Genomic DNA, 18,512 nt, shown 5'->3' with positions numbered 1-18,512 from the left:
GTAACCAAATTGACCAACCACAGTCGATTATTTCAAAAATAATCGACTGTGGTTGGTCAATTTGGTTACAACTTATGACTAATAGTTTATTGTAGAAGGCCCATTAAAGAACAGCGATGAGAAATAGCTATCGAACGACCACACTAGAATCGAACACGTAGTATAACTCAACAATAAGTCAGACGGATCATTATTATCGAATAATACAACTCAATAATAAATCGGACGAAATTTCTTTTCCAAGTAACAATCTTTTTTTAGCTGGTTTTTATTTATTCTTTGTTTTTAAATATATAATTCACATATAAGAAATAAATAATGTTAAATAATAAACTTAATGTATTTCTTGTGAAATGATATTTTAAAAAACAATTTTGTGTATATGCTATAGTCAATAAGTTGAAGCTAAAAAAAGAAAAGTAAAGTGATTATATTATTAAAATTCTTTGTACATACATAGTGTTTGATATAATGTGATGGATCTAAAATAAACTCGTATGTCTGATAAGTGTCAGACATATTTTTATCTCAGAACCATTTTGTTTGACAGAATAGATGTTCTTCGTCAATTTTTCGCGATTATAACTAAAACGCAATAAAAAATCACAGAACACATTTGCTATAATATACTCAAGTTATAAATTATTACGGCGGACTGGCAGTTTCTTCCATAGATCTGCACAAACAAATTGAAATATATAGGAATTTTAGACTTTAGTTTATTTTGTAAGAAAATCACACGATTGAATCTCTATATAATTTACAGATTTAATACAACACATGTGTATCTTCTTTTTTTCGAATTCTAATGGAATTGAAATGTTCGATACGCATTTACTTACTTATCGAGATTATTTTTGCTAGGAATATCACTTGAAGAACTTTCTACAGCCAAGTCTAGGACAGTTTTTTGCGCTGTAAGATGATACAAATGTCTTTCAATGCGAAAACAAAACGATGAAATATTAAGACGTTAATCTTTCACGTTTGAACGAATATTATTTACCATGCGTATGCTGATACGATGCCGGCGACCAGCTGTAATTATGGAGACTAGGAACGTTGTCTGCTGTTACCGTCGCGCTTGCACATGAAGTCGAGGTACCTTCCTGTGTTAACGAGAGCGCAGTGGAACTTCCATTAGAGGTGCAGGCATTATTCTTCATATCGGATGAAGTATTTTTCCTATGAATTTAAAAATGAAATCGAATTTGAACATGCTACATAAAGCATTCTACTGGCGCTGATCCTTTGATCATTAGTTCTACATTTTTCCTAATAGATTTATCTCGGCTTTTACCTCGATTTTATGTTGCAGGTAGCAGCCGCATTTTTCTGCGTTCCTGAGAGTATTTGGATAGCTTCGAGTAAATGATCTAACTCAAATGTCTTGCTGTTCTCGTCATTTATTAAATTCAAACTAGCAGACGAGCACGGAGACGATTGGCGCCGAGACAGCAGGTGCTTCGACATGACTTTATTGCTGTCTAAAAGTACTGAAACGATATTTTATTTCTTTATTCTTTCATGTGGATGGAATGCTTCTTAACTATAAATTAAGAAAAAACTATATATATATATATATATACAGGGTGTTTCAGAACTTTGGGACACGGGCCCCGTAGGGATATAGAACTAAGTGAAAGGAACAAAAAAGTCCTCTGCCATAATGTGAAAATCGTCGCGCGGCGTCAAAGCGCCAAAACGCCATCGTGATAGTCAGTGCGAGACGCGTTATCGCTCAGCCTCTACGCATACAGCTTGTCGCGGAGCGTCTATAGGCCGCGATGGGCGTGGAAAACGCCAAACTTTACGCGGTTATTACTAAAAAACTATTACGATTTTCACATTATGGTACAGGACTTTTTTGTTCCTCTCACTTAGCTCTATGTCCCTACGGAGCCCGTGTCCCAAAGTTCTGAGACACCCTGTATATATAAGAATTATCTTAGAATCTATAGAACAAATTGAACCATTTTTCTTCAACAATTTATTTAGCGGTAAGTTTGCCTGTATTTTCTTGAAGTTTATTTTGTTCTCGTTGGCATATGTAGTTTGATTGTGCGATTTCACTCACCGTTTGGTGCTATTAGATCTGATAACCTAGATGACTCCACATCGTGGTTCGTTTTATTAACTACTGGCAGTTTCGGCAAGTCTTTTTCGCAGTCTATCGAATTGGAACGCGTTGCTGGCTCAGACCGGGTCGTGTGATTACTGGAAGGCGTCAACGCAGCCAGCCTCGATTGGCAAGTATTTGGCAGTTGATTCAAGAGTCGAGTCAATTCGGTCACTCGTTGCCGGGAATGATGAAAGGTGCAATTCGGGTGTCTGTCGACACCACTTGGCTCGTTACACGTGTCAGGCTCATGATGTTTATGCGGGTATGCCGTGGTGGTAGGTACCACGTCGTTGCAGTCAAACGGACTGGAATTGTGACGCCGTAAACATGCGAGTGAGCTCCGTGAATCGCAGTTCTCATCCGCTTGCTGCCCGAGACACAGAGTCCATGAAGAGTTCATGTTTTGCATCTCGAATAAGTTTAGCAACATTATCTCCCTGAGCCTAATAGATATACGGTTATAAAAATGTATCTATTTTTACTCTTTTGCTTTTGTTAAAATAACTATAGTAAACGCACCTGTGTGTATCGGGGACAGAATCTCTGTTTTGTTGTTTCATCCGTTGCTTGTTTTGAGCCCAAGGTGTCAGGGATTCCGCAACTTCTACATCGTTTTCTCCTAAAATGATACACATTTCAATCACAGAAACATCTTAGGAATTATATAGAAGATAACAATTATTTTTATTGTAAATTCCAGTCGTTTTCTATTAATTAAGACGTTATATTGATAATAAAAGTACTCATAGTTGAAAAACTTGACAAGTCTTTTTACATAATAATTACATCAAGAGAAAAAACAATCTCTTTAATAAAAAATTTTGAATATGCTAAAATAGTCATAAGTAAAATAGCTGTACTACAATAAAACAATTGTGACAGATACCAATTTTGATACGATTTACATATTCAAGCCAATTAGATGAAAATAGTTCAATAATACCGATAATTTAGATATGCTTGTTAATTATACAGTCAGGGATATTTTTGGCAGTTTAAAATATTATACAAGAATTCACGTTTTTCACTTTCCGTTTTCCGAGAGTTAAGCTTAATATGAATTTAGATACTAAGATGAGAAGAAATATGCATTTATGATTCTATGGAGACAATTCCAATTCTGTGGAACAATTGACAAAAAGTTTTCTTTCACTCATTCTTCATGTTGTCTTTGGTTCGTAGGTATTTCGCTTTCCACGTCTTTAAAGATTGCACCTGTTCGTATCTCTCGTTCGTTCCCGGACGATTCTCTGTTCGAACTAGGACCTAATTTTGCAATACATCATTTAATCTTCTAGATAAATGTCATTTCAGCCAATTCGTTCAAAAAATTAAATTCGTTATTTAATTTCCTAGACAAACGTTATTTATAATATTCAATAATTGTAGCTGTTTATAATTTCAAGTGACATCGAACCACAATTATTCCTGAAGTCGTCGTTAATTGAGTTTCCTTTTGATAATATAATTGCATATATTATAATCTATTGGTAATATACACATTCGCATTATACTAAGCGTAACATTGGCATACCTGACATCGTTTCGTCGTCCACGTCGTTCTCGTCATTCGTCAGATCCAAGAGTGTGACATTGGGTTCGTTGTGTTCGCACTCATCTGCATAGATGTCATGTTCGCTCAACTCCTATATGGGCACGAGAAGTTCTCTTGAAATTAAATGTCTAGATCGCAAGAAACTACTATACTCACGCCACTATCGCTGCTACTGCTGCTACTGTTAGACGAGAGATTGGTTGTTGGCGACAAGTAGAATGACGACGGTGAATGAACTCCACCAGCAGCCTGGCACTCGCCTGGCGACACGTCGTTGGTGCAACGCTGCGCACTTTCGTTGTCCGCGACGCTCAAACTGTTCAGCCGATGCTGCTTTATACTCGCCATTGATGACAACGCCGAAGCGCACAGTAGGGGGTCGCTGTTGCTGCTGCCATTATTGTTGGTTAGCAAAGCTAATGGTTGTTGATTCAGTACACTAGGAGATGAGTACGAAGATGAAGAAATTGGGTGAATTCCCGTGACTTGACATTCTCCGAGTGATACATCGTTGGCGCGACGCGAAGGACTCTCGACTTCGACGACATTCAAATTGTTAGCACGATGTGACTTCAGTGACGCTTTCGACGACAACGTCAATGTCGAGCCAAGAGGATGTATGCCCGAGATCTCACCCAATTCATACATTGGTGTTAACTGATCGCCCGGTAATGTCGTGCCGCTGTTACCGGGAAGCATACTCGGTATCGATCTATTGAAAACAGGAATGTTTTATTTCATTCGTAGGAGCCTATGAGGTTCAGTTAATTCGATTGAGTAATATATTACCTTGACATCCCACTCGCAGTGGCATACGTGTCGATGGTCCGTGTAACATTTGAACAGGATGTCACGTCGTCCTGCTGCTGTTGTATAGATAATGGTGATGTATTCGCAGTTGATCCACACATTGTATTACCGCTCGTAGCTCTAGTGGCTGCCACAGCATTACGAGAAATTTCTATCGCTAATCTCTGCAAGAAACGAAGGGGTATATTTACTTAAGAAACGAGATGATTTTATGATAATTTACCTCCTTTAATTCGTTAATTTGAGTAGCGTATTGATTTTGGACCGTCACTAATTGGCTGATACACCATTGTTGGTCTCTGCAGCGTTGATAAAATGTCGGCGGTCGTACTTGGAATCTGTTAACGTAACGTTAATGTTTTATATTAATTTAACATTAATGTTGCAATGATTTGACATTATAAATGTTTAATCCATAACTGTACATATTATATAACGTAATTAATAAAACGTTGAGGAAGTTAAGCTTGAATGTAGAAGATATGTGTAAAGACGTACCTCAATATAAGAGTATCCAATTCTGTATTTAAATAACCTTCTGTCGCAAGCAGATCTAGCCGAAAGAATCGGTTGTATCCCCAACATTCACCGATCTCAAAATCGGACGCGAATTCACGAACGATATTTTTACTCGTGTCACGGGAACCTTGGTGAATCATCTCGACTCTATATTCATACCTACAAAAATGTTACATTTCTTTTTTAAACACACGTCTTTCATTTCGCTTCAGATATATGTTTAGTAATATTCATTATAATTTATATCATAAAGATTACGTGATAAATTCACGTACTTCGAAGTCTCTGGTAATCCAGCACTGAGTTCTAGAAACACTGACAAGTAATTCCCACGTACTACTCCGTTGCCATCCGGGTATACCTTTAATCTCCAACATAGTCCATTTACGTGTAAGGGAGCAGAGTACACTGGATCAGCCTTCAGTTGAAGCTGAGTGAAATTTTGCATGGCGAACGTCGCACTATCGTAACCTGGTACAATCTCGCTGAAATGGAAAAACTCGTTGCATGATATTGAGCCAACATGTAATAATCATTTCTTCCAATCGTTGAGTATAATTCTATATACCTGTGGAAATCAGCAGGTACTGGAGCAGTAACGAAACTCGTCATCGGTTTCTTGCGAATTTGATATATTTTTCGAGACAATTCGGAGCTTTTGGTGATCAGTTCAGAGTGTGTGCTACTCTGCAACTGATACTCCACCTCTTGCAGTAGAGCTTCCAGCTGTTCAGTTTCCAGAGTCAACGAATTCTTCTGTCCCATTAAAGTCAATAGCTTGGCTTTCAACTGAGAATCTAAACGAGCTATCATTAGCTCTATCGCGTTTCTGATTTCTCTAACTCTCTCATCTTTTGCCGCTCTCACCGATTCAACATTTCTCTCCTGACAAGAGTTAAACATGATTAAATCATAATGATAATATATTGATAGGCATACTTTGATTACATGTTGAATCTTTTATTAAATTTATACTAAAAAGGAGATGCTACAATCTGCAAAAATGATTTCCAAACGAGTCATATCTCGTTCGATAGCTTGTTGATATGTAGAGAATGAAGACCTTAAAGTGATTCGGGTGAATAGACCTTCGTTTAAGAAAAATGCAGAGCAAAGTTAGACTGACGGAACTGCGTCGTTCAAGAGTAGAAAATGTATAGACACAAGTACCAAGGCGGTGTAGTTGGGAGAACTAAGGCTCCTGTCCGGTGCTTTTTGCCGTCGACGACGATTTTTTATGTTATTGTTTCTTACTTTGCACATGTATGTGTGTGTGTGTAATTAATGTTTTTAACTTATAATTAATATATTATATTTGTTCCATTTTTATGCAGATAAATAGGCCAAGGCCTAATTATTTACATAAAAGTTTTTATTATTGATTCCTGAAGAGGATAAAAGAACATTCACACATACAACGAGATCTTCCGCGATGACAATAATGACAATAATGACCAACATGTGACTTGCAAATTATACCACTGAAATGTATCAATGTGCCAGCTTTGTGACAGAGATATTTACTTTTATAGGCAGATTAGAATTATTAGAAAGAAAATTCAGAACAAGGATATGGGCAACAATGAAAATAACAAGCAAATGGAGAACAGAGACATTGAAAATCAGTGAAAGTATTAGACAAAGAGATTCCTTAAGCCCGTTTCTGTTCAACGTAATCATGAACAGAATAATAGATGCAGTCAAGCAGCATGAAGGGTACCGCATAAACGGAAAAAAATTAATATATTGTGTTACGCAGATGATGCTGTTTTAATAATTTGCATATAACGAAAACGATCCACAAAGGTTAGTACATCAATTTAATATCACTGTGACGTCCTACAATATGGAAATATCAACCAACAAAACAAAAAAACATGATAGCTAAAAATTCGATAACAAGTTAAAATTAAAGGGGAAGATCATAGAACAAGTCATGTCATTCAACCATCTAGATGTCGAAATAATAAGTTGCAAAAACCTAGAAGAGAAGGCAATAGCTCAAACAAGGCAACGAGAGTAGCGGGATGCCTGAGAGACACAGTTTAGAGGAATAAATAGATGATGTTGGAAAGTGAGAATTTACAAAACAATGGTACGGTCAATCCTCATATATGCCACTGAAACAAGAGTCGAAACGAAGAGAACTAAACAGAAAAAAAGAGCAGCAGAGATGAAAATCTTAAAGTCAATAACGGATATATCACTAAGAGATGGACAAACCAGCAAGAATATAAGGGGGGAAATACGAAATACAGGACGTAATTAAATGGTCCAAGATAAGAAAAAAGCAATGGAATGAGCATGCGAGTCGAATGGAAGAAAATGAACTCTCTCTAATGAAGCTCTAATTTGTAAAAACAGACGATCCAGAACGACCATTAGATGATGACTCACTCAAAAGATGAGCTCAGAGCTAGTTCTCATTATCTTTAGAATAAACCAGACCAGGAAAACCTAGTCAGGAAGAAAAAAAATTCAGAACTGTATAGATTTATTTACAAGTGATAAAAATATATGTTTGAGCACTCAAGCTGATGCGATTCACATACAATCGTTCATTCACTACTTATTATCACCACCAGGATTCAAATGTATGCTGCAATGTGCTTAGCATGCGTCCAAATTAACAGAAAGTCGACATTTTTTATAACATTAATCAACAATGCTTTCCAAGCAACGTCCCTAATCAAAAGTGCGTTTGTGAACAACACAATTCTTTTATCACATATATTTGGCACAAAAAATATTTGTTTCCAATGTTTTTATACAGCTTTTCATTCTCAACATTGCGACATGTATACAATTTTGTAATATGTAAGAAAAATATATTCCACTTTAAGAACCGCAAGTTATGTTTCTATTTTATATTTTACATTAAAAAAGCCTAGAACTTACTACTTGTCTGTTGATAAGTAGGCCTTGATAAGTGGCCTACGTATCTGCATAAAAATGGAATATAAATAATATATTAATTGTAAATTAAAGTCATTAACTTCATGTACAAAGTGAGAAAAAAAACATGAAAAATCATCGGTAGGACCCGAATGCTCACTGCCGGTGCGTAAAGTGCCTGACAGGAGCCTTAGTCCTCTCAGCTATGCTGCCTCGGTGTTTGTGTCTGTATACTTTCTGTTCTTAAATGATACAGCTCTGTCAGCCTACAATACTTCAAAATTTCTCCTAAACGAAGGCCCATTCACCCAAATCCCTTTATGGTCTTTCTCCTCTACATAAAAACTCGAGCAAGATAACGTTTCGAGATTAATTTTTCCAGATAGCATGTCCACATAATGGAACCTACCACTTCTTGAACGAGACTTATTAGCTCCGAGAGTCGTCTATTTAATTGACCCACTTCTGTTTTTATCTGAGTAACATGTTGCTGGTAAACATCATCCAATGGTTTGAAAGTATGTCCTGAATGAGTACCACCCCATAAAGCACACTGATGGCAGATACACTTGTGACAAGTCCAACAGTATACAGATAACTTTTCATGATGCACCGTACACCTGTAGTAAGAATAAATATGATAAAATCTGTATATCACAAATACATATTTAAAAATTTAGATGTACGAAGATGGTAGAAATGCAAAAAGAAGATTGTACATTATACAGACCTGTCTCTGTTGGAATCATCATGGCGAGAATTGGATAAGCCAACAGCTTGCAATGTATCTAACTGTTGCGTCACTTCCTCAACCCAACGACAATTTACTAATTCATGCAAGTGAAGCGAAGCTCGGCAGTGAGGACACTGAGAACGCTGTTCTGTTAACCATCTCCTAATGCATGTGTAGCAGCATAATTTGCTGCAGTGTGGACAAAGATGTGCATCTCTCAGCTTTTCCATACAAATAAAACATCGAAAAACTTCCGCCAGTGTCTGTATTCAAAATAATCAGTCAATTATATCTAGTTTTATGTTATGAACCCTATTACAGAAATGTTTGAATGCATCAGCCTCGGTTGGATCGTTTGCATCTTCCAAATACAACAAATGCAGCTGAAACAAATTAACGTGAATAGAGAAAATTGCTAACCTCGACACTATGATCATCCGCGGTTTTGGAGACAGACGAATCCCGGCTGGCCATTTCTATTTGAAATATACGTTAAATAAAAGTAATGCTTCCGTTACTTCCGATGAATATCGATCTCTTCGGTATATATTCTTCAAAAAGCGTCCAGACGCACTCGTAACTAGATTACACGTGAGACAAGCGACACACTTCCTTTAATATGTTGCAAAAATGCGGTTTCGCTGTGAATGGAATGTCGTATTTCTCGCACGTAAAAGAAGGACATGTGTTGTACGAGAGAGCAGTCTCGCGAGTTCCGTTATCGTTGAAAATCTTTGCAAAAACCGTTACCAGCTCTTGCCAGTTCCTACATACTTCGTAAACAGTACTTCCAGTCAATAGCGCCCACCTTGGCACACTTAGTGCTGCTAAACCTTGAAAAGCAGAATCTAAAGGCCCATCCACAATGGCTGTAAGAATGAGGCCTGTGGTCTACAATGACTGCGTTCCGTTTCATGCATTATGCGCGCATTTTCTACAGTATACGTAATATGAACTATATATAAATGCGCACATATGCGTGAAACGGAACGCAGCCAATACGTGTCGTAAGTTGTAAGCCGTCTACAATAGAAGTTGTAGAGTCGTAAGTCGTAAAAATTGATCAATCATAGTTCGGTAAGAGAAAAATAATCGACCGCGATTGGTCAATTTGTACAACTTACGACTCTATGACTTCTATTGTAGCGAGGTATAAAGGCTCGTCTACATTAGCTGTAAGAGTAAGGCTGTAAGGTTGCAAGACACGAAATGAAATATTTTCATTCGCTGACAGCTTACGTTACAGCCTTACAGCCTTACTCTTACAACTAATGTAGACGAGCCTTAAGGCTAATATTACATTTATCGTAGGACAATCTTTTCGAATACGTTGATTGGTTAACAAACAGAATATTTCTAGGATTGCTTCGCGTACGTCAATCAATTGGCCGCGTTCAGTAGAACAATGTGATCAGAGAGCGTTTAGTGATTATTGTCTGTGATTGGAGCATTCTTTTAGATTCTTCATAGATCCAGAAATATTTACCAATCAGGAGCGAGATTCAGTGGTAAATCTAGTAATGTTGTCCAACTGTTGAGTCTGCTGAATGCGGCCATTGTATCCGAAAAGCTTGTCGTACGACACATGTAATATTAGGCTAAGAATTGGCGAATCACAGTCGATTATTACAAAAATAATCGGCTATAATTGGTCAGTTCTTACGGCTTACAGCTTACAATATCTATTGTAGACCAGACCTGAATCCTCCATTAGGGCTTTATTGATCTGTTCATTTTAGGAGAATGGCGTATGGGTACCTTCTACCTAAAGCCATATACCGAACTGAACTGGTCTGTTCATTTTAGCTGCACTATGGCAACTGCTGAACTAGTGCAATAAGTTATAATGAGACAAATATATTTTTTCTCGTTTTAACTTATTGCACCACTTCAGTAGTGCAGCTAAAGAGAACAGACCAATAGATTTCTGTTGACTGCGTTCCGATATTCATTGCCATATTGAAAATTTATAGTTTATGTCATGTATACTATAGATTTTCAGTGCTGGCGGTGAATATCGAAACGCAGCCATTGTAGACCTCCCTTAAAAAGCTTAGGGCTGAATTTCATTGTTACACAACGTTGATATTGTCCAATGCTGATTGGTTGTGTATGTATATAGCATGTTTAAAATCCATTTTTTATACTAGTCATGTGAACGACTCATAAATCAACGGCATTTTATAGGTGCGTTCCGTTTCACATATATGCGCACATTTTTTATAGTATACGTGACATAAACTATAGATAAATGCGTGCATAGCGTGAAACGGAACGCACCCTATTGGTCTGTTCTTTTCTTCTGCACCGCTGCACTGGTGCAATAAGTTAAAGTGAGACTAAAGCCAGCGGCACACGGTGCTTGTTTTCGTGCTGGATTGCTTGCTGGATGAAAATACTGCGTTCTGATTGGTGCATTTCCGAAGATGAATGGAAATGTACCAATCAGAACGCAGTATTTTCATCCAGCAAGCAATCCAGCACGAAAACAAGCACCGTGTGCCGCTGGCTTAATATATACTTGTCTCACTCGAACTTATTGCACTAGTGCAACGGTGCAGAGGAAAAGAACAGACTTTATGATACATGCGCGATTCTTATCCTTCCTCTCGTACGTCACGTTTTATTTTTGCGTTGTGAAATATAAAATAACGTGTTGTTTGTTATTCATGAAAGAACATACGTAAAACGAAATGGCATTGTTTCGTAGTTTGCCGACCAAAATCGGCGTGACATCGAAGTTCCTTTCGCGAAGCGTTCCAGTTGTTTCTTATCACGCAAAAGTAATTATGTTTGATCGCATGTTCATCATTGTTATCGATTTTAATCTCTAATCGAATCCTAACCTTGAGTTGAATCTTATATGATATTTTAACACTTATTATTATATTAAACACATCAATTTTTAATCGACAGTGTATATCTAGCATCAAACGTACAATTTAAACGTAATAAGCACTGAATGCAATTCGATTCTTAAATTTGTTGACCTTGAATACTGTGTGATTATATTTTTAACTTATTTTATCAGGTGCCAGATATCTGCTGTAAATACATTTTGTTTGTAGAAAAGAACTATTTTTGTGAAATTTCGATGTTTTGACAATTGCTACTTGATTGTTTATGTGTCGTAATATCGCGCAACTCATATTGATCAATACAGATTAATGTCACATCACGTGATATATTATTTCGGTGTTTTTGTTATGAAGAAAAAAAATTGTCATCTTAAATAAAATTTGGAGATATGTGTCTCAAATGTTTGGAATATGTGAGAATTAAAAGAACAATTTTAATTCTATAAATTTTGTGTGTACACATTATAATGCACAGTCGGCACGACAGATTTACTAAAATATCACATTGTACATAATTGATCTTTTTACAGGTAATAGATCATTATGAGAATCCCAGAAATGTTGGTTCATTGGACAAGAGTGATGAACAAGTTGGTACTGGCCTCGTGGGAGCACCAGCGTGTGGAGATGTAATGAAACTTCAGATCAAAGTTGATGAAAATGGCAAAATAATTGATGCTAAATTTAAAACTTTTGGCTGTGGTTCTGCTATTGCTTCAAGTTCTTTAGCTACAGAATGGGTTAAGGGAAAGACAGTAAGGCATCTCTTAAAATTGATAATTATATACAATCAACATCTCTTATATAACATTATTATTATCTCTAAGGAAAGTTTTGTTTATTAATAAAGATTTTTAATATTTTTATTGACACTATTGATTAGGTGGATGAGGCGCTGGCACTGAAGAATACTGATATTGCTAATGAACTTTGTCTCCCGCCAGTCAAGATGCACTGTTCAAGTAAGTATACATGATGCTAACTAGAGTATCCTTTTCATCAGATCTATGGATAAATATATTCTAAGATATAGATAAAAAATTCAACGAGATATCAAGCTAAGTTTAGTATTATGGTTTTATGATCTTAATGTGGCTTTGTAAATTTCAGTGCTTGCCGAGGATGCAATTAAGGCTGCTCTGTCAGATTATCGTATTAAACAGCAATCAAAGAAAAAGGAAGAGGCCTCCAACAGCATGACTTAAAATTGATGATTCAAATTATATGATAGTAACAAAACTAGATATGCTATCTAGCTTAAAAACATCTATTCTTTAAATTATCTATTCGTAAGGAATTATTATATAGTTGTAAAACTGGATGTAGCATAACTATGGAAATAACATTCCTTAGGCTACATATATACGCATTACCTTATGCTGTAAAAACGATAACTTACTAACAACATTACATAACTTGTACCTGCATTAGGTTATCTTGTCCAATGAAATATTTGTTTAACTGAATCTCAGGAGGAAATTCGTTATTTTAAATGCATAATCGTACCGCAATAATATAGAGCGGCTGGTCAACATCCATCCTTTCCTATTGCAGAGAAGTACATTGTTGAATGTCGTTTGTTAAAAGAGATTAGAGAAGCGTGGGCTGTGTTATTACGTCACGTAAGCAGCAATAGTGGCGACTACGGCGGCTGACGTACTTACGCAAGGAATGGAGTGCATTGACGCTGTCGCTATCAATGGAGAACACTTTAGAGCCACGGGAAGCCACGTGACGACCTGAGTAATTCGCAAAACACGCGCTTTGTAGACGCGTGTGTATCTTGTACGCCGCCGACTGTTCGCAACTGCGACGGTCTGTATCTACTTTATCCTCGTGTTTCTAGAATGTCCTCCGCGTTACATTTTCTTTTGCGTTGTGTGAGAACTTTGCTTTTTTGTCACATATACGGGATATTTGAGCGTGTCTGTGACGCACGTCAAACGTATTTCTTTTCGTAATGAAAATGCACCAGTTCCGTTCCACGAGCCAATTTATCTTGCCACAAAGTAATCAAGGACGTTTTTTCTTTACGTTTTTTATAATTTAAGTTACGATGATAAGCCGAAAGTCAAGTATCGCAGATTTGAATCAGTGTGACGACGTACTCGATCTAATCGCGAATAATACCCTGTGTATTTAATGATTCCGCAAGGCGATACAACAAGCTCGTGATTTTGCAATAGATAATCCGTCACGATAACAGCTGTCGATGCGGGAAAACCTATATTTATTGCAGATTATTTCTAGGAACAACGTAGTCGGTCTGACGTAAATGTTGCAAAAGAGTCTCCTCCGTAAGAGAACGCTCATTCGTACGGACTTCAAGGAATTTCAGGGGCAATCCTGGTTAATTAACTCCAGCCAACAATTATCTTGCTGACTCACGGTTGTAGATGTTAGAACAGGAACAGTTTCTTCTAATCTGTGTATATCGGAAGAAGGAGAGAGAATGCATTGCATTAAATTAAATGAATTTAATTAAATAAAAGATGAAACACTATATCCTCTCCACCACAAGTATGTTTATTCTCTCTTAGTTTAGTAAAATTTATTTATTAATTCAAAATTCTATTCTTTAACTGATGTCTGAGTCCCTATTGGACGTGCGGTCGGACCATCGCGCGTTGATCAGTGTCTGGGTTTCATTGTCTTATAATTGTCATCATAACACCAATTGGTGCTTAATAAGAACGAATTTATGATAACTGGTACGTTGTCGAGCGTGCCATGTACAATTGCGCATTTCCACTTGATTCACTAAGAGGAACGGTTAATTAGTTAAGTCATAGTATCCTCACACGAGAATGTATCTCTCTCGTCAACAGGCAATTCACCGTCATGGTATCATTCCTGTTTATCGGAGTCATGCTTATCGAAAGAGTTTGTAACGAACGTAGTCAACGAGAAGACATTTAATTTGATGTTAACTGAAAAATTCACGACGCAATTAAAAATATACACAAGACACTCATTGCATATAAAGAATGTTTATATATAATAGAAATATAACGCGTGTCTCTCTCTCTATCTCTCTCTCTCTCTTCCTTTCTCTTATTGCGAGCCAATATACTTACAAGTTTATTTTTTATAGATAAAAAATCGCCAAAATCGAATATGAAGCGCATCGAATGATACAATCAAGAGGATAATTAATTAAGGAATTAATCTGATATATTATCGATGGCCATCAACATTCAATGAGAATGATATGCTAATTATAACACGCAATCGGTGCGCACACATTTTCAATTATCGGCTATCTTCGAGAAGACTTTATCGTAACTTTGTAGATCTAGTACAGATACAAATTGTACGATACAGATTACTGTTTGGATATTTGTTGCGTACTACGGTCTCTCTTTAGCAAATATAACTCAATTCTTTGACAAACTGTACTCTTTCGTCAAACTGCACATTACAAATCTATTATCGTTTATCATTCAAATACTATCAAAATGTCGTCATTATACTTTTGCTACGTTATTTTTGATATACTGTGACGGAGAATATGTTAACTATATCTAATATCTAGCAAGTAACCCAAACGACACAAATGTTTAAAATATATAGGGAGTTTTTGCAATACCGTCTCTCAGATACGGTAAACTTAAATCGTGAACGTTATTCGCTCAGAAATAATGTCACAATGTCCGCGACCAATAACATTCACGATTTATGTTTACCGTATCTGAGAGACGGTATTGCAAAAACTCTTCTAAATCTTAGAAACAAGAGATATTTCAAACAGATAGAATATCTTTCAAATATTCTTTAAGATATTCTTTAAAGATATTTATGCTGTACGAGAAATATATCTACTTAAAAAGTAAATGTAATAAATCTTTATCTAACCAAAGATAGTTAAAATATCTAGAAACTAATGAATTGAAATAATTTAATGTTATGAGTAGTTTGATGCATTTTTCTTCATTATTTCGCTATGGGTTATCTACTTATAATATACGTACGAACCATGTGACTAAAGCACGATAACATTATCTCGATCATACGAAATGCAAAGTTCGGCGTACCGTGAACTTTCATATTCGAGCGACGGAAACTATATAGATATTGTCATGGAATAATACGGCGTTTCGAGAGGCGTACAAATATGCCGATTGCTCGAAATCAATAGATTAGTACAACTGCTCACGATTAATCATGAATACTTCCGTCGTATTTGCGAACCAACTTCGGATAAAAAAAAATAAATACGTTCATACGCATAAACTGTGAAACCTTATTAAGAAGAGCAAAATCTTCCTTCGAAATTTGAGCATACTTTACAGCACGTCTCATTATTCTAATCTCTTTTCCTCTTCTTGGACTTACAGTATTTATCTTAACTATACGAAGCGAAATATCGTTGTATACCGATTGAGGAGGCAAACCGAGCTCTCGTGTTCCGTTTGTTTCCTCGTTTGTGAAGTAGGACAGTCGCCGCGATAAATATTAAATTCGCGGGCGTGACGGTGACAAGTGCTACGGTGTGCGAAATCCAACGCGTCTACTGCAAATTTTCCATTCCAGTCCGTTCTGTCCTCTCCTTTCTCTCCCACCACCTCCTCCTCATTTTTGCGGCCTGTGGACTTGGCAAGGTCAAGCAACGACGAAATCAGGTCCAGCTGTCAGAAACACACACGTGGTAGTCCGGAGATGAAGGTTACACGAGGTTCTTTTGGCACACGAATGTCTTCGTGGATGTTCACTTATTGTTGAAGAGATAAAATAGTATGATCGTTGTTTGTGTGTAACGATATCGAGGAACGTCAAGATAAAGATGATAATGTAAAAGAAAAAAGTAGGTTCTATTAACATTCAACGAAGGCAATCTCTTAATCTCTTGAAGAAAAAAAATAAAGAGAAATCGAGAAAGACGGCTTTTATTTTGTAGGTGAAGAGACTGTGTCACCTTCTTTAGGTTATCTCGAGTATTTTTTTCGAACGAAGCGTCAGCTATAATTCTTTCTATATGATTTTAAATCACTTTAGATTTTACAGCGTAATTCTCTCTCTTTCTCTCTGTCATGTCGTCACATTTTTCTTTGAAAGCACGCAGCGGATATCTTCGCATTTAAGTATTCAAAACATTAAGTTTCATAAATGCATATTTTGTTAGTGCGCTCGAAAACTCACGAAACTCTCTTTCTACGTTACCGAGCGTTATCTTTATCTTCTCTCTTTTATTTTTCTTGCTAAAAATACGACCTCCTGTTGTATCCATAATTAACGACATTTATCAACAGCTAATTATCGGTAAAATTAACGTTTTAACAAATTTTTAGCAAGAAAAATAAAAGAGAGGGAAGATAAAGATAGCACTCGATGGTGAAAAAAGAGTTTCGTCAGTTTCAGGCTAAAAAAGATATGCATTTATGAAAATTGACGTTTCGAATACTTTATATAGATACTGTTGTATATGATTATTGAAATATATAATGTTCATACCACGTATCATTGGTCGTTTATTGATAAACATTTTCACCAGATGCGATAAAAACAAATAAGCAAAGCAGTATTTTCATATATTTCATATAATCGCGAGGTATCGCTCATTGCAGATTCGTAACGAGATCTCGATACATTCCTCATCGATTTGTCCCTTTGACCCTCGAAACGGGAAAATTATTACATTCTGACCCGGAGTCGAGACGATTGCATCGTCAAGGGAGATAACGTGTGTCTCGCCCTCTTTGCTCGTGACATAGACGAGAGTATAAGAAAAGCCGACGGAAGGAGACAGTTACTCCTGCGAGAGAAAGAGAGGCGAAAGAGGGAAAAGACCGACAGGCTCGCTTGTCGAGCGCGCATTTGCAGAGTGGGGTGCGCCTATCGATAAGAGAGGGAGAGAGAGAGAGAGAGAAAACTCTAACCTCTTCTCGTTCGGGCGCAGGAGGAATTCGCACATTAATTTGTTCTATAGAGCTATCCGCTTTCTATACTTAAAATGAAACGCGTATAAACGAGACATCGGGTGAAAGGAGAATGGAAAGAAGACAATTACGAGAGAATGCGGAAAACGCGGGTAAAAAAGACCAAGATCAAGCTGTTTGATTGAGCGAATGAGAGAGAGAGAGAGAGAGAGAGAGAGAGAGAGAGAGAAAAGCAGAGACAGAAAGTACGGTGCAATAATGGCACGTAAAGGGGTAGGGAGGAACGATCGAGTGCTGCAGAGAGGGGATGGCGCTACGATACGGTGGATGAGAGAAAGAGAGACCTGACGCCCCTGTGTGACACACAGCTGATCAGTCGGTCTGCGACGTACGGACGTTCGTGAGTGTGTAGGCGGTGGCGGTGCGCGCGTTCACGCGGAATGATTGTGCTCTAACGACGGTGAGTCGAAGAAGTTCATGTGTGCGTACTGCTGTCGCTCCACGTTCTCTATGCGCTTCGACGACGACGACGACGACGACGACGACGACGACGACGACGACGAGGACGAGGACGAGGACGAGGACGACGAAAACAACGACGGTGACAACGGCGAGCTTATCTGGCGAGGGTGGACGAACGAACGAGCGTTCAGGTCGATTGACAGACCGACGGGGTCTATGACTGGAAGGACAGCAGCGAAGAACGGAGGTCGAAGCCGAGGGGAACGAAGGTGGAGGTCCGACCAACGATTCAGGCTCACGACGAGTGTGGCCTACCTCCTCCTCCGGAGTCGATCTCGCTAGCATCGACGCGCATCCCGTCATCGTCGCGCGGCACATACGACCGTGAAATATAATCGGAGGCACGCGCGCGCACGCCCGTGCATACAAAGTGATAAGAAAAGCGTCCCAAAAGAGGTAGATATCCGAACGAATGAGAGGAAGCGCAGGAAGAACGGAAGTAAGGGAAGCGCGACGGCTGTTGCCCTTTTTCCCTCCTTCCTCCGTTCCTCTTTCTCTCCCGCGCGCGTCTCTCCGCGCCGCATCGCCTCATTTTTCATTTATCGTTTGCAGTTCTCTCTCTCTCTCTCTTCTTCTTCTTCTTCTTCTTCTCTCTCTCTCTCTCTCTCTCTCTCTCTCTCTC

At 37.8% G+C, this 18,512-nt stretch overlaps 2 protein-coding genes and 1 long non-coding RNA gene across 5 annotated transcripts; 2 read left to right on the top strand and 1 right to left on the bottom strand.

Annotated features, from left to right (window-relative positions):
• Nucleotides 1-360: 360 nt before the first annotated feature.
• Nucleotides 361-9,337, bottom strand: LOC105183913 (E3 ubiquitin-protein ligase TRIM37). Of its 2 annotated transcripts, none has more exons than XM_011142347.3 (16): nt 9,055-9,337; nt 8,632-8,897; nt 8,311-8,521; nt 5,575-5,891; nt 5,282-5,491; nt 4,986-5,165; nt 4,711-4,825; nt 4,467-4,651; nt 3,834-4,389; nt 3,657-3,768; nt 2,642-2,741; nt 2,078-2,565; nt 1,301-1,496; nt 1,007-1,185; nt 843-915; nt 361-676 (listed from the first exon to the last, which is right to left on the bottom strand). In XM_011142347.3, the coding sequence occupies exons 1-16, from the start codon at nt 9,106-9,108 to the stop codon at nt 646-648; spliced, it is 3,273 nt and encodes a 1,090-aa protein (XP_011140649.1). In that variant the 5' UTR covers nt 9,109-9,337; the 3' UTR covers nt 361-645. The 2 variants fall into 2 exon arrangements, with proteins under 2 accessions (XP_011140649.1, XP_025157581.1); XM_025301796.1 differs by having other exon boundaries at nt 3,834-4,065.
• LOC112589254 (uncharacterized) lies at nt 5,475-7,846 on the top strand. 2 transcript variants are annotated; one of them, XR_003113401.1, is made up of 3 exons: nt 5,475-5,531; nt 6,539-6,812; nt 6,922-7,846. It is a non-coding gene; the product is annotated as an uncharacterized LOC112589254 (long non-coding RNA). The 2 variants fall into 2 exon arrangements; XR_003113402.1 differs by having other exon boundaries at nt 6,910-7,846.
• Nucleotides 9,338-11,217: 1,880 nt separating the features above from the next.
• IscU (Iron-sulfur cluster assembly enzyme) lies at nt 11,218-12,958 on the top strand. Its single transcript, XM_011142344.3, has 4 exons — nt 11,218-11,417; nt 12,023-12,247; nt 12,376-12,454; nt 12,603-12,958. The coding sequence occupies exons 1-4, from the start codon at nt 11,328-11,330 to the stop codon at nt 12,695-12,697; spliced, it is 489 nt and encodes a 162-aa protein (XP_011140646.1). The 5' UTR covers nt 11,218-11,327; the 3' UTR covers nt 12,698-12,958.
• The last annotated feature ends 5,554 nt before the right edge of the window (nt 12,959-18,512 follow it).

Source organism: Harpegnathos saltator, unplaced genomic scaffold (assembly GCF_003227715.2).
Source record: "Harpegnathos saltator strain DR-91 unplaced genomic scaffold, Hsal_v8.6 scaffold45, whole genome shotgun sequence".
Taxonomy (NCBI): domain Eukaryota; kingdom Metazoa; phylum Arthropoda; class Insecta; order Hymenoptera; family Formicidae; genus Harpegnathos; species Harpegnathos saltator.
Note: the sequence above shows the minus strand (reverse complement) of the source record. Positions and strands in the feature narration are given on the sequence as shown.

What these genes read in the sequence shown, in the direction of transcription:
- LOC105183913 (XM_011142347.3), bottom strand. Translation starts at nt 9,108, where the DNA reads ATGGCCAGCCGGGATTCGTCTGTCTCCAAAACCGCGGATGATCATAGT. An exon ending in GTACCTGCTGATTTCCACAG is followed by an intron (nt 5,492 to 5,574) that starts GTATATAGAATT and finishes TTTCCATTTCAG; the next exon opens with CGAGATTGTACCAGGTTACG. An exon ending in TTGGATACTCTTATATTGAG is followed by an intron (nt 4,826 to 4,985) that starts GTACGTCTTTAC and finishes TTACGTTAACAG; the next exon opens with ATTCCAAGTACGACCGCCGA.
- IscU (XM_011142344.3), top strand. Translation starts at nt 11,328, where the DNA reads ATGGCATTGTTTCGTAGTTTGCCGACCAAAATCGGCGTGACATCGAAG. An exon ending in TTGTTTCTTATCACGCAAAA is followed by an intron (nt 11,418 to 12,022) that starts GTAATTATGTTT and finishes ATCTTTTTACAG; the next exon opens with GTAATAGATCATTATGAGAA. An exon ending in AGTCAAGATGCACTGTTCAA is followed by an intron (nt 12,455 to 12,602) that starts GTAAGTATACAT and finishes TGTAAATTTCAG; the next exon opens with TGCTTGCCGAGGATGCAATT.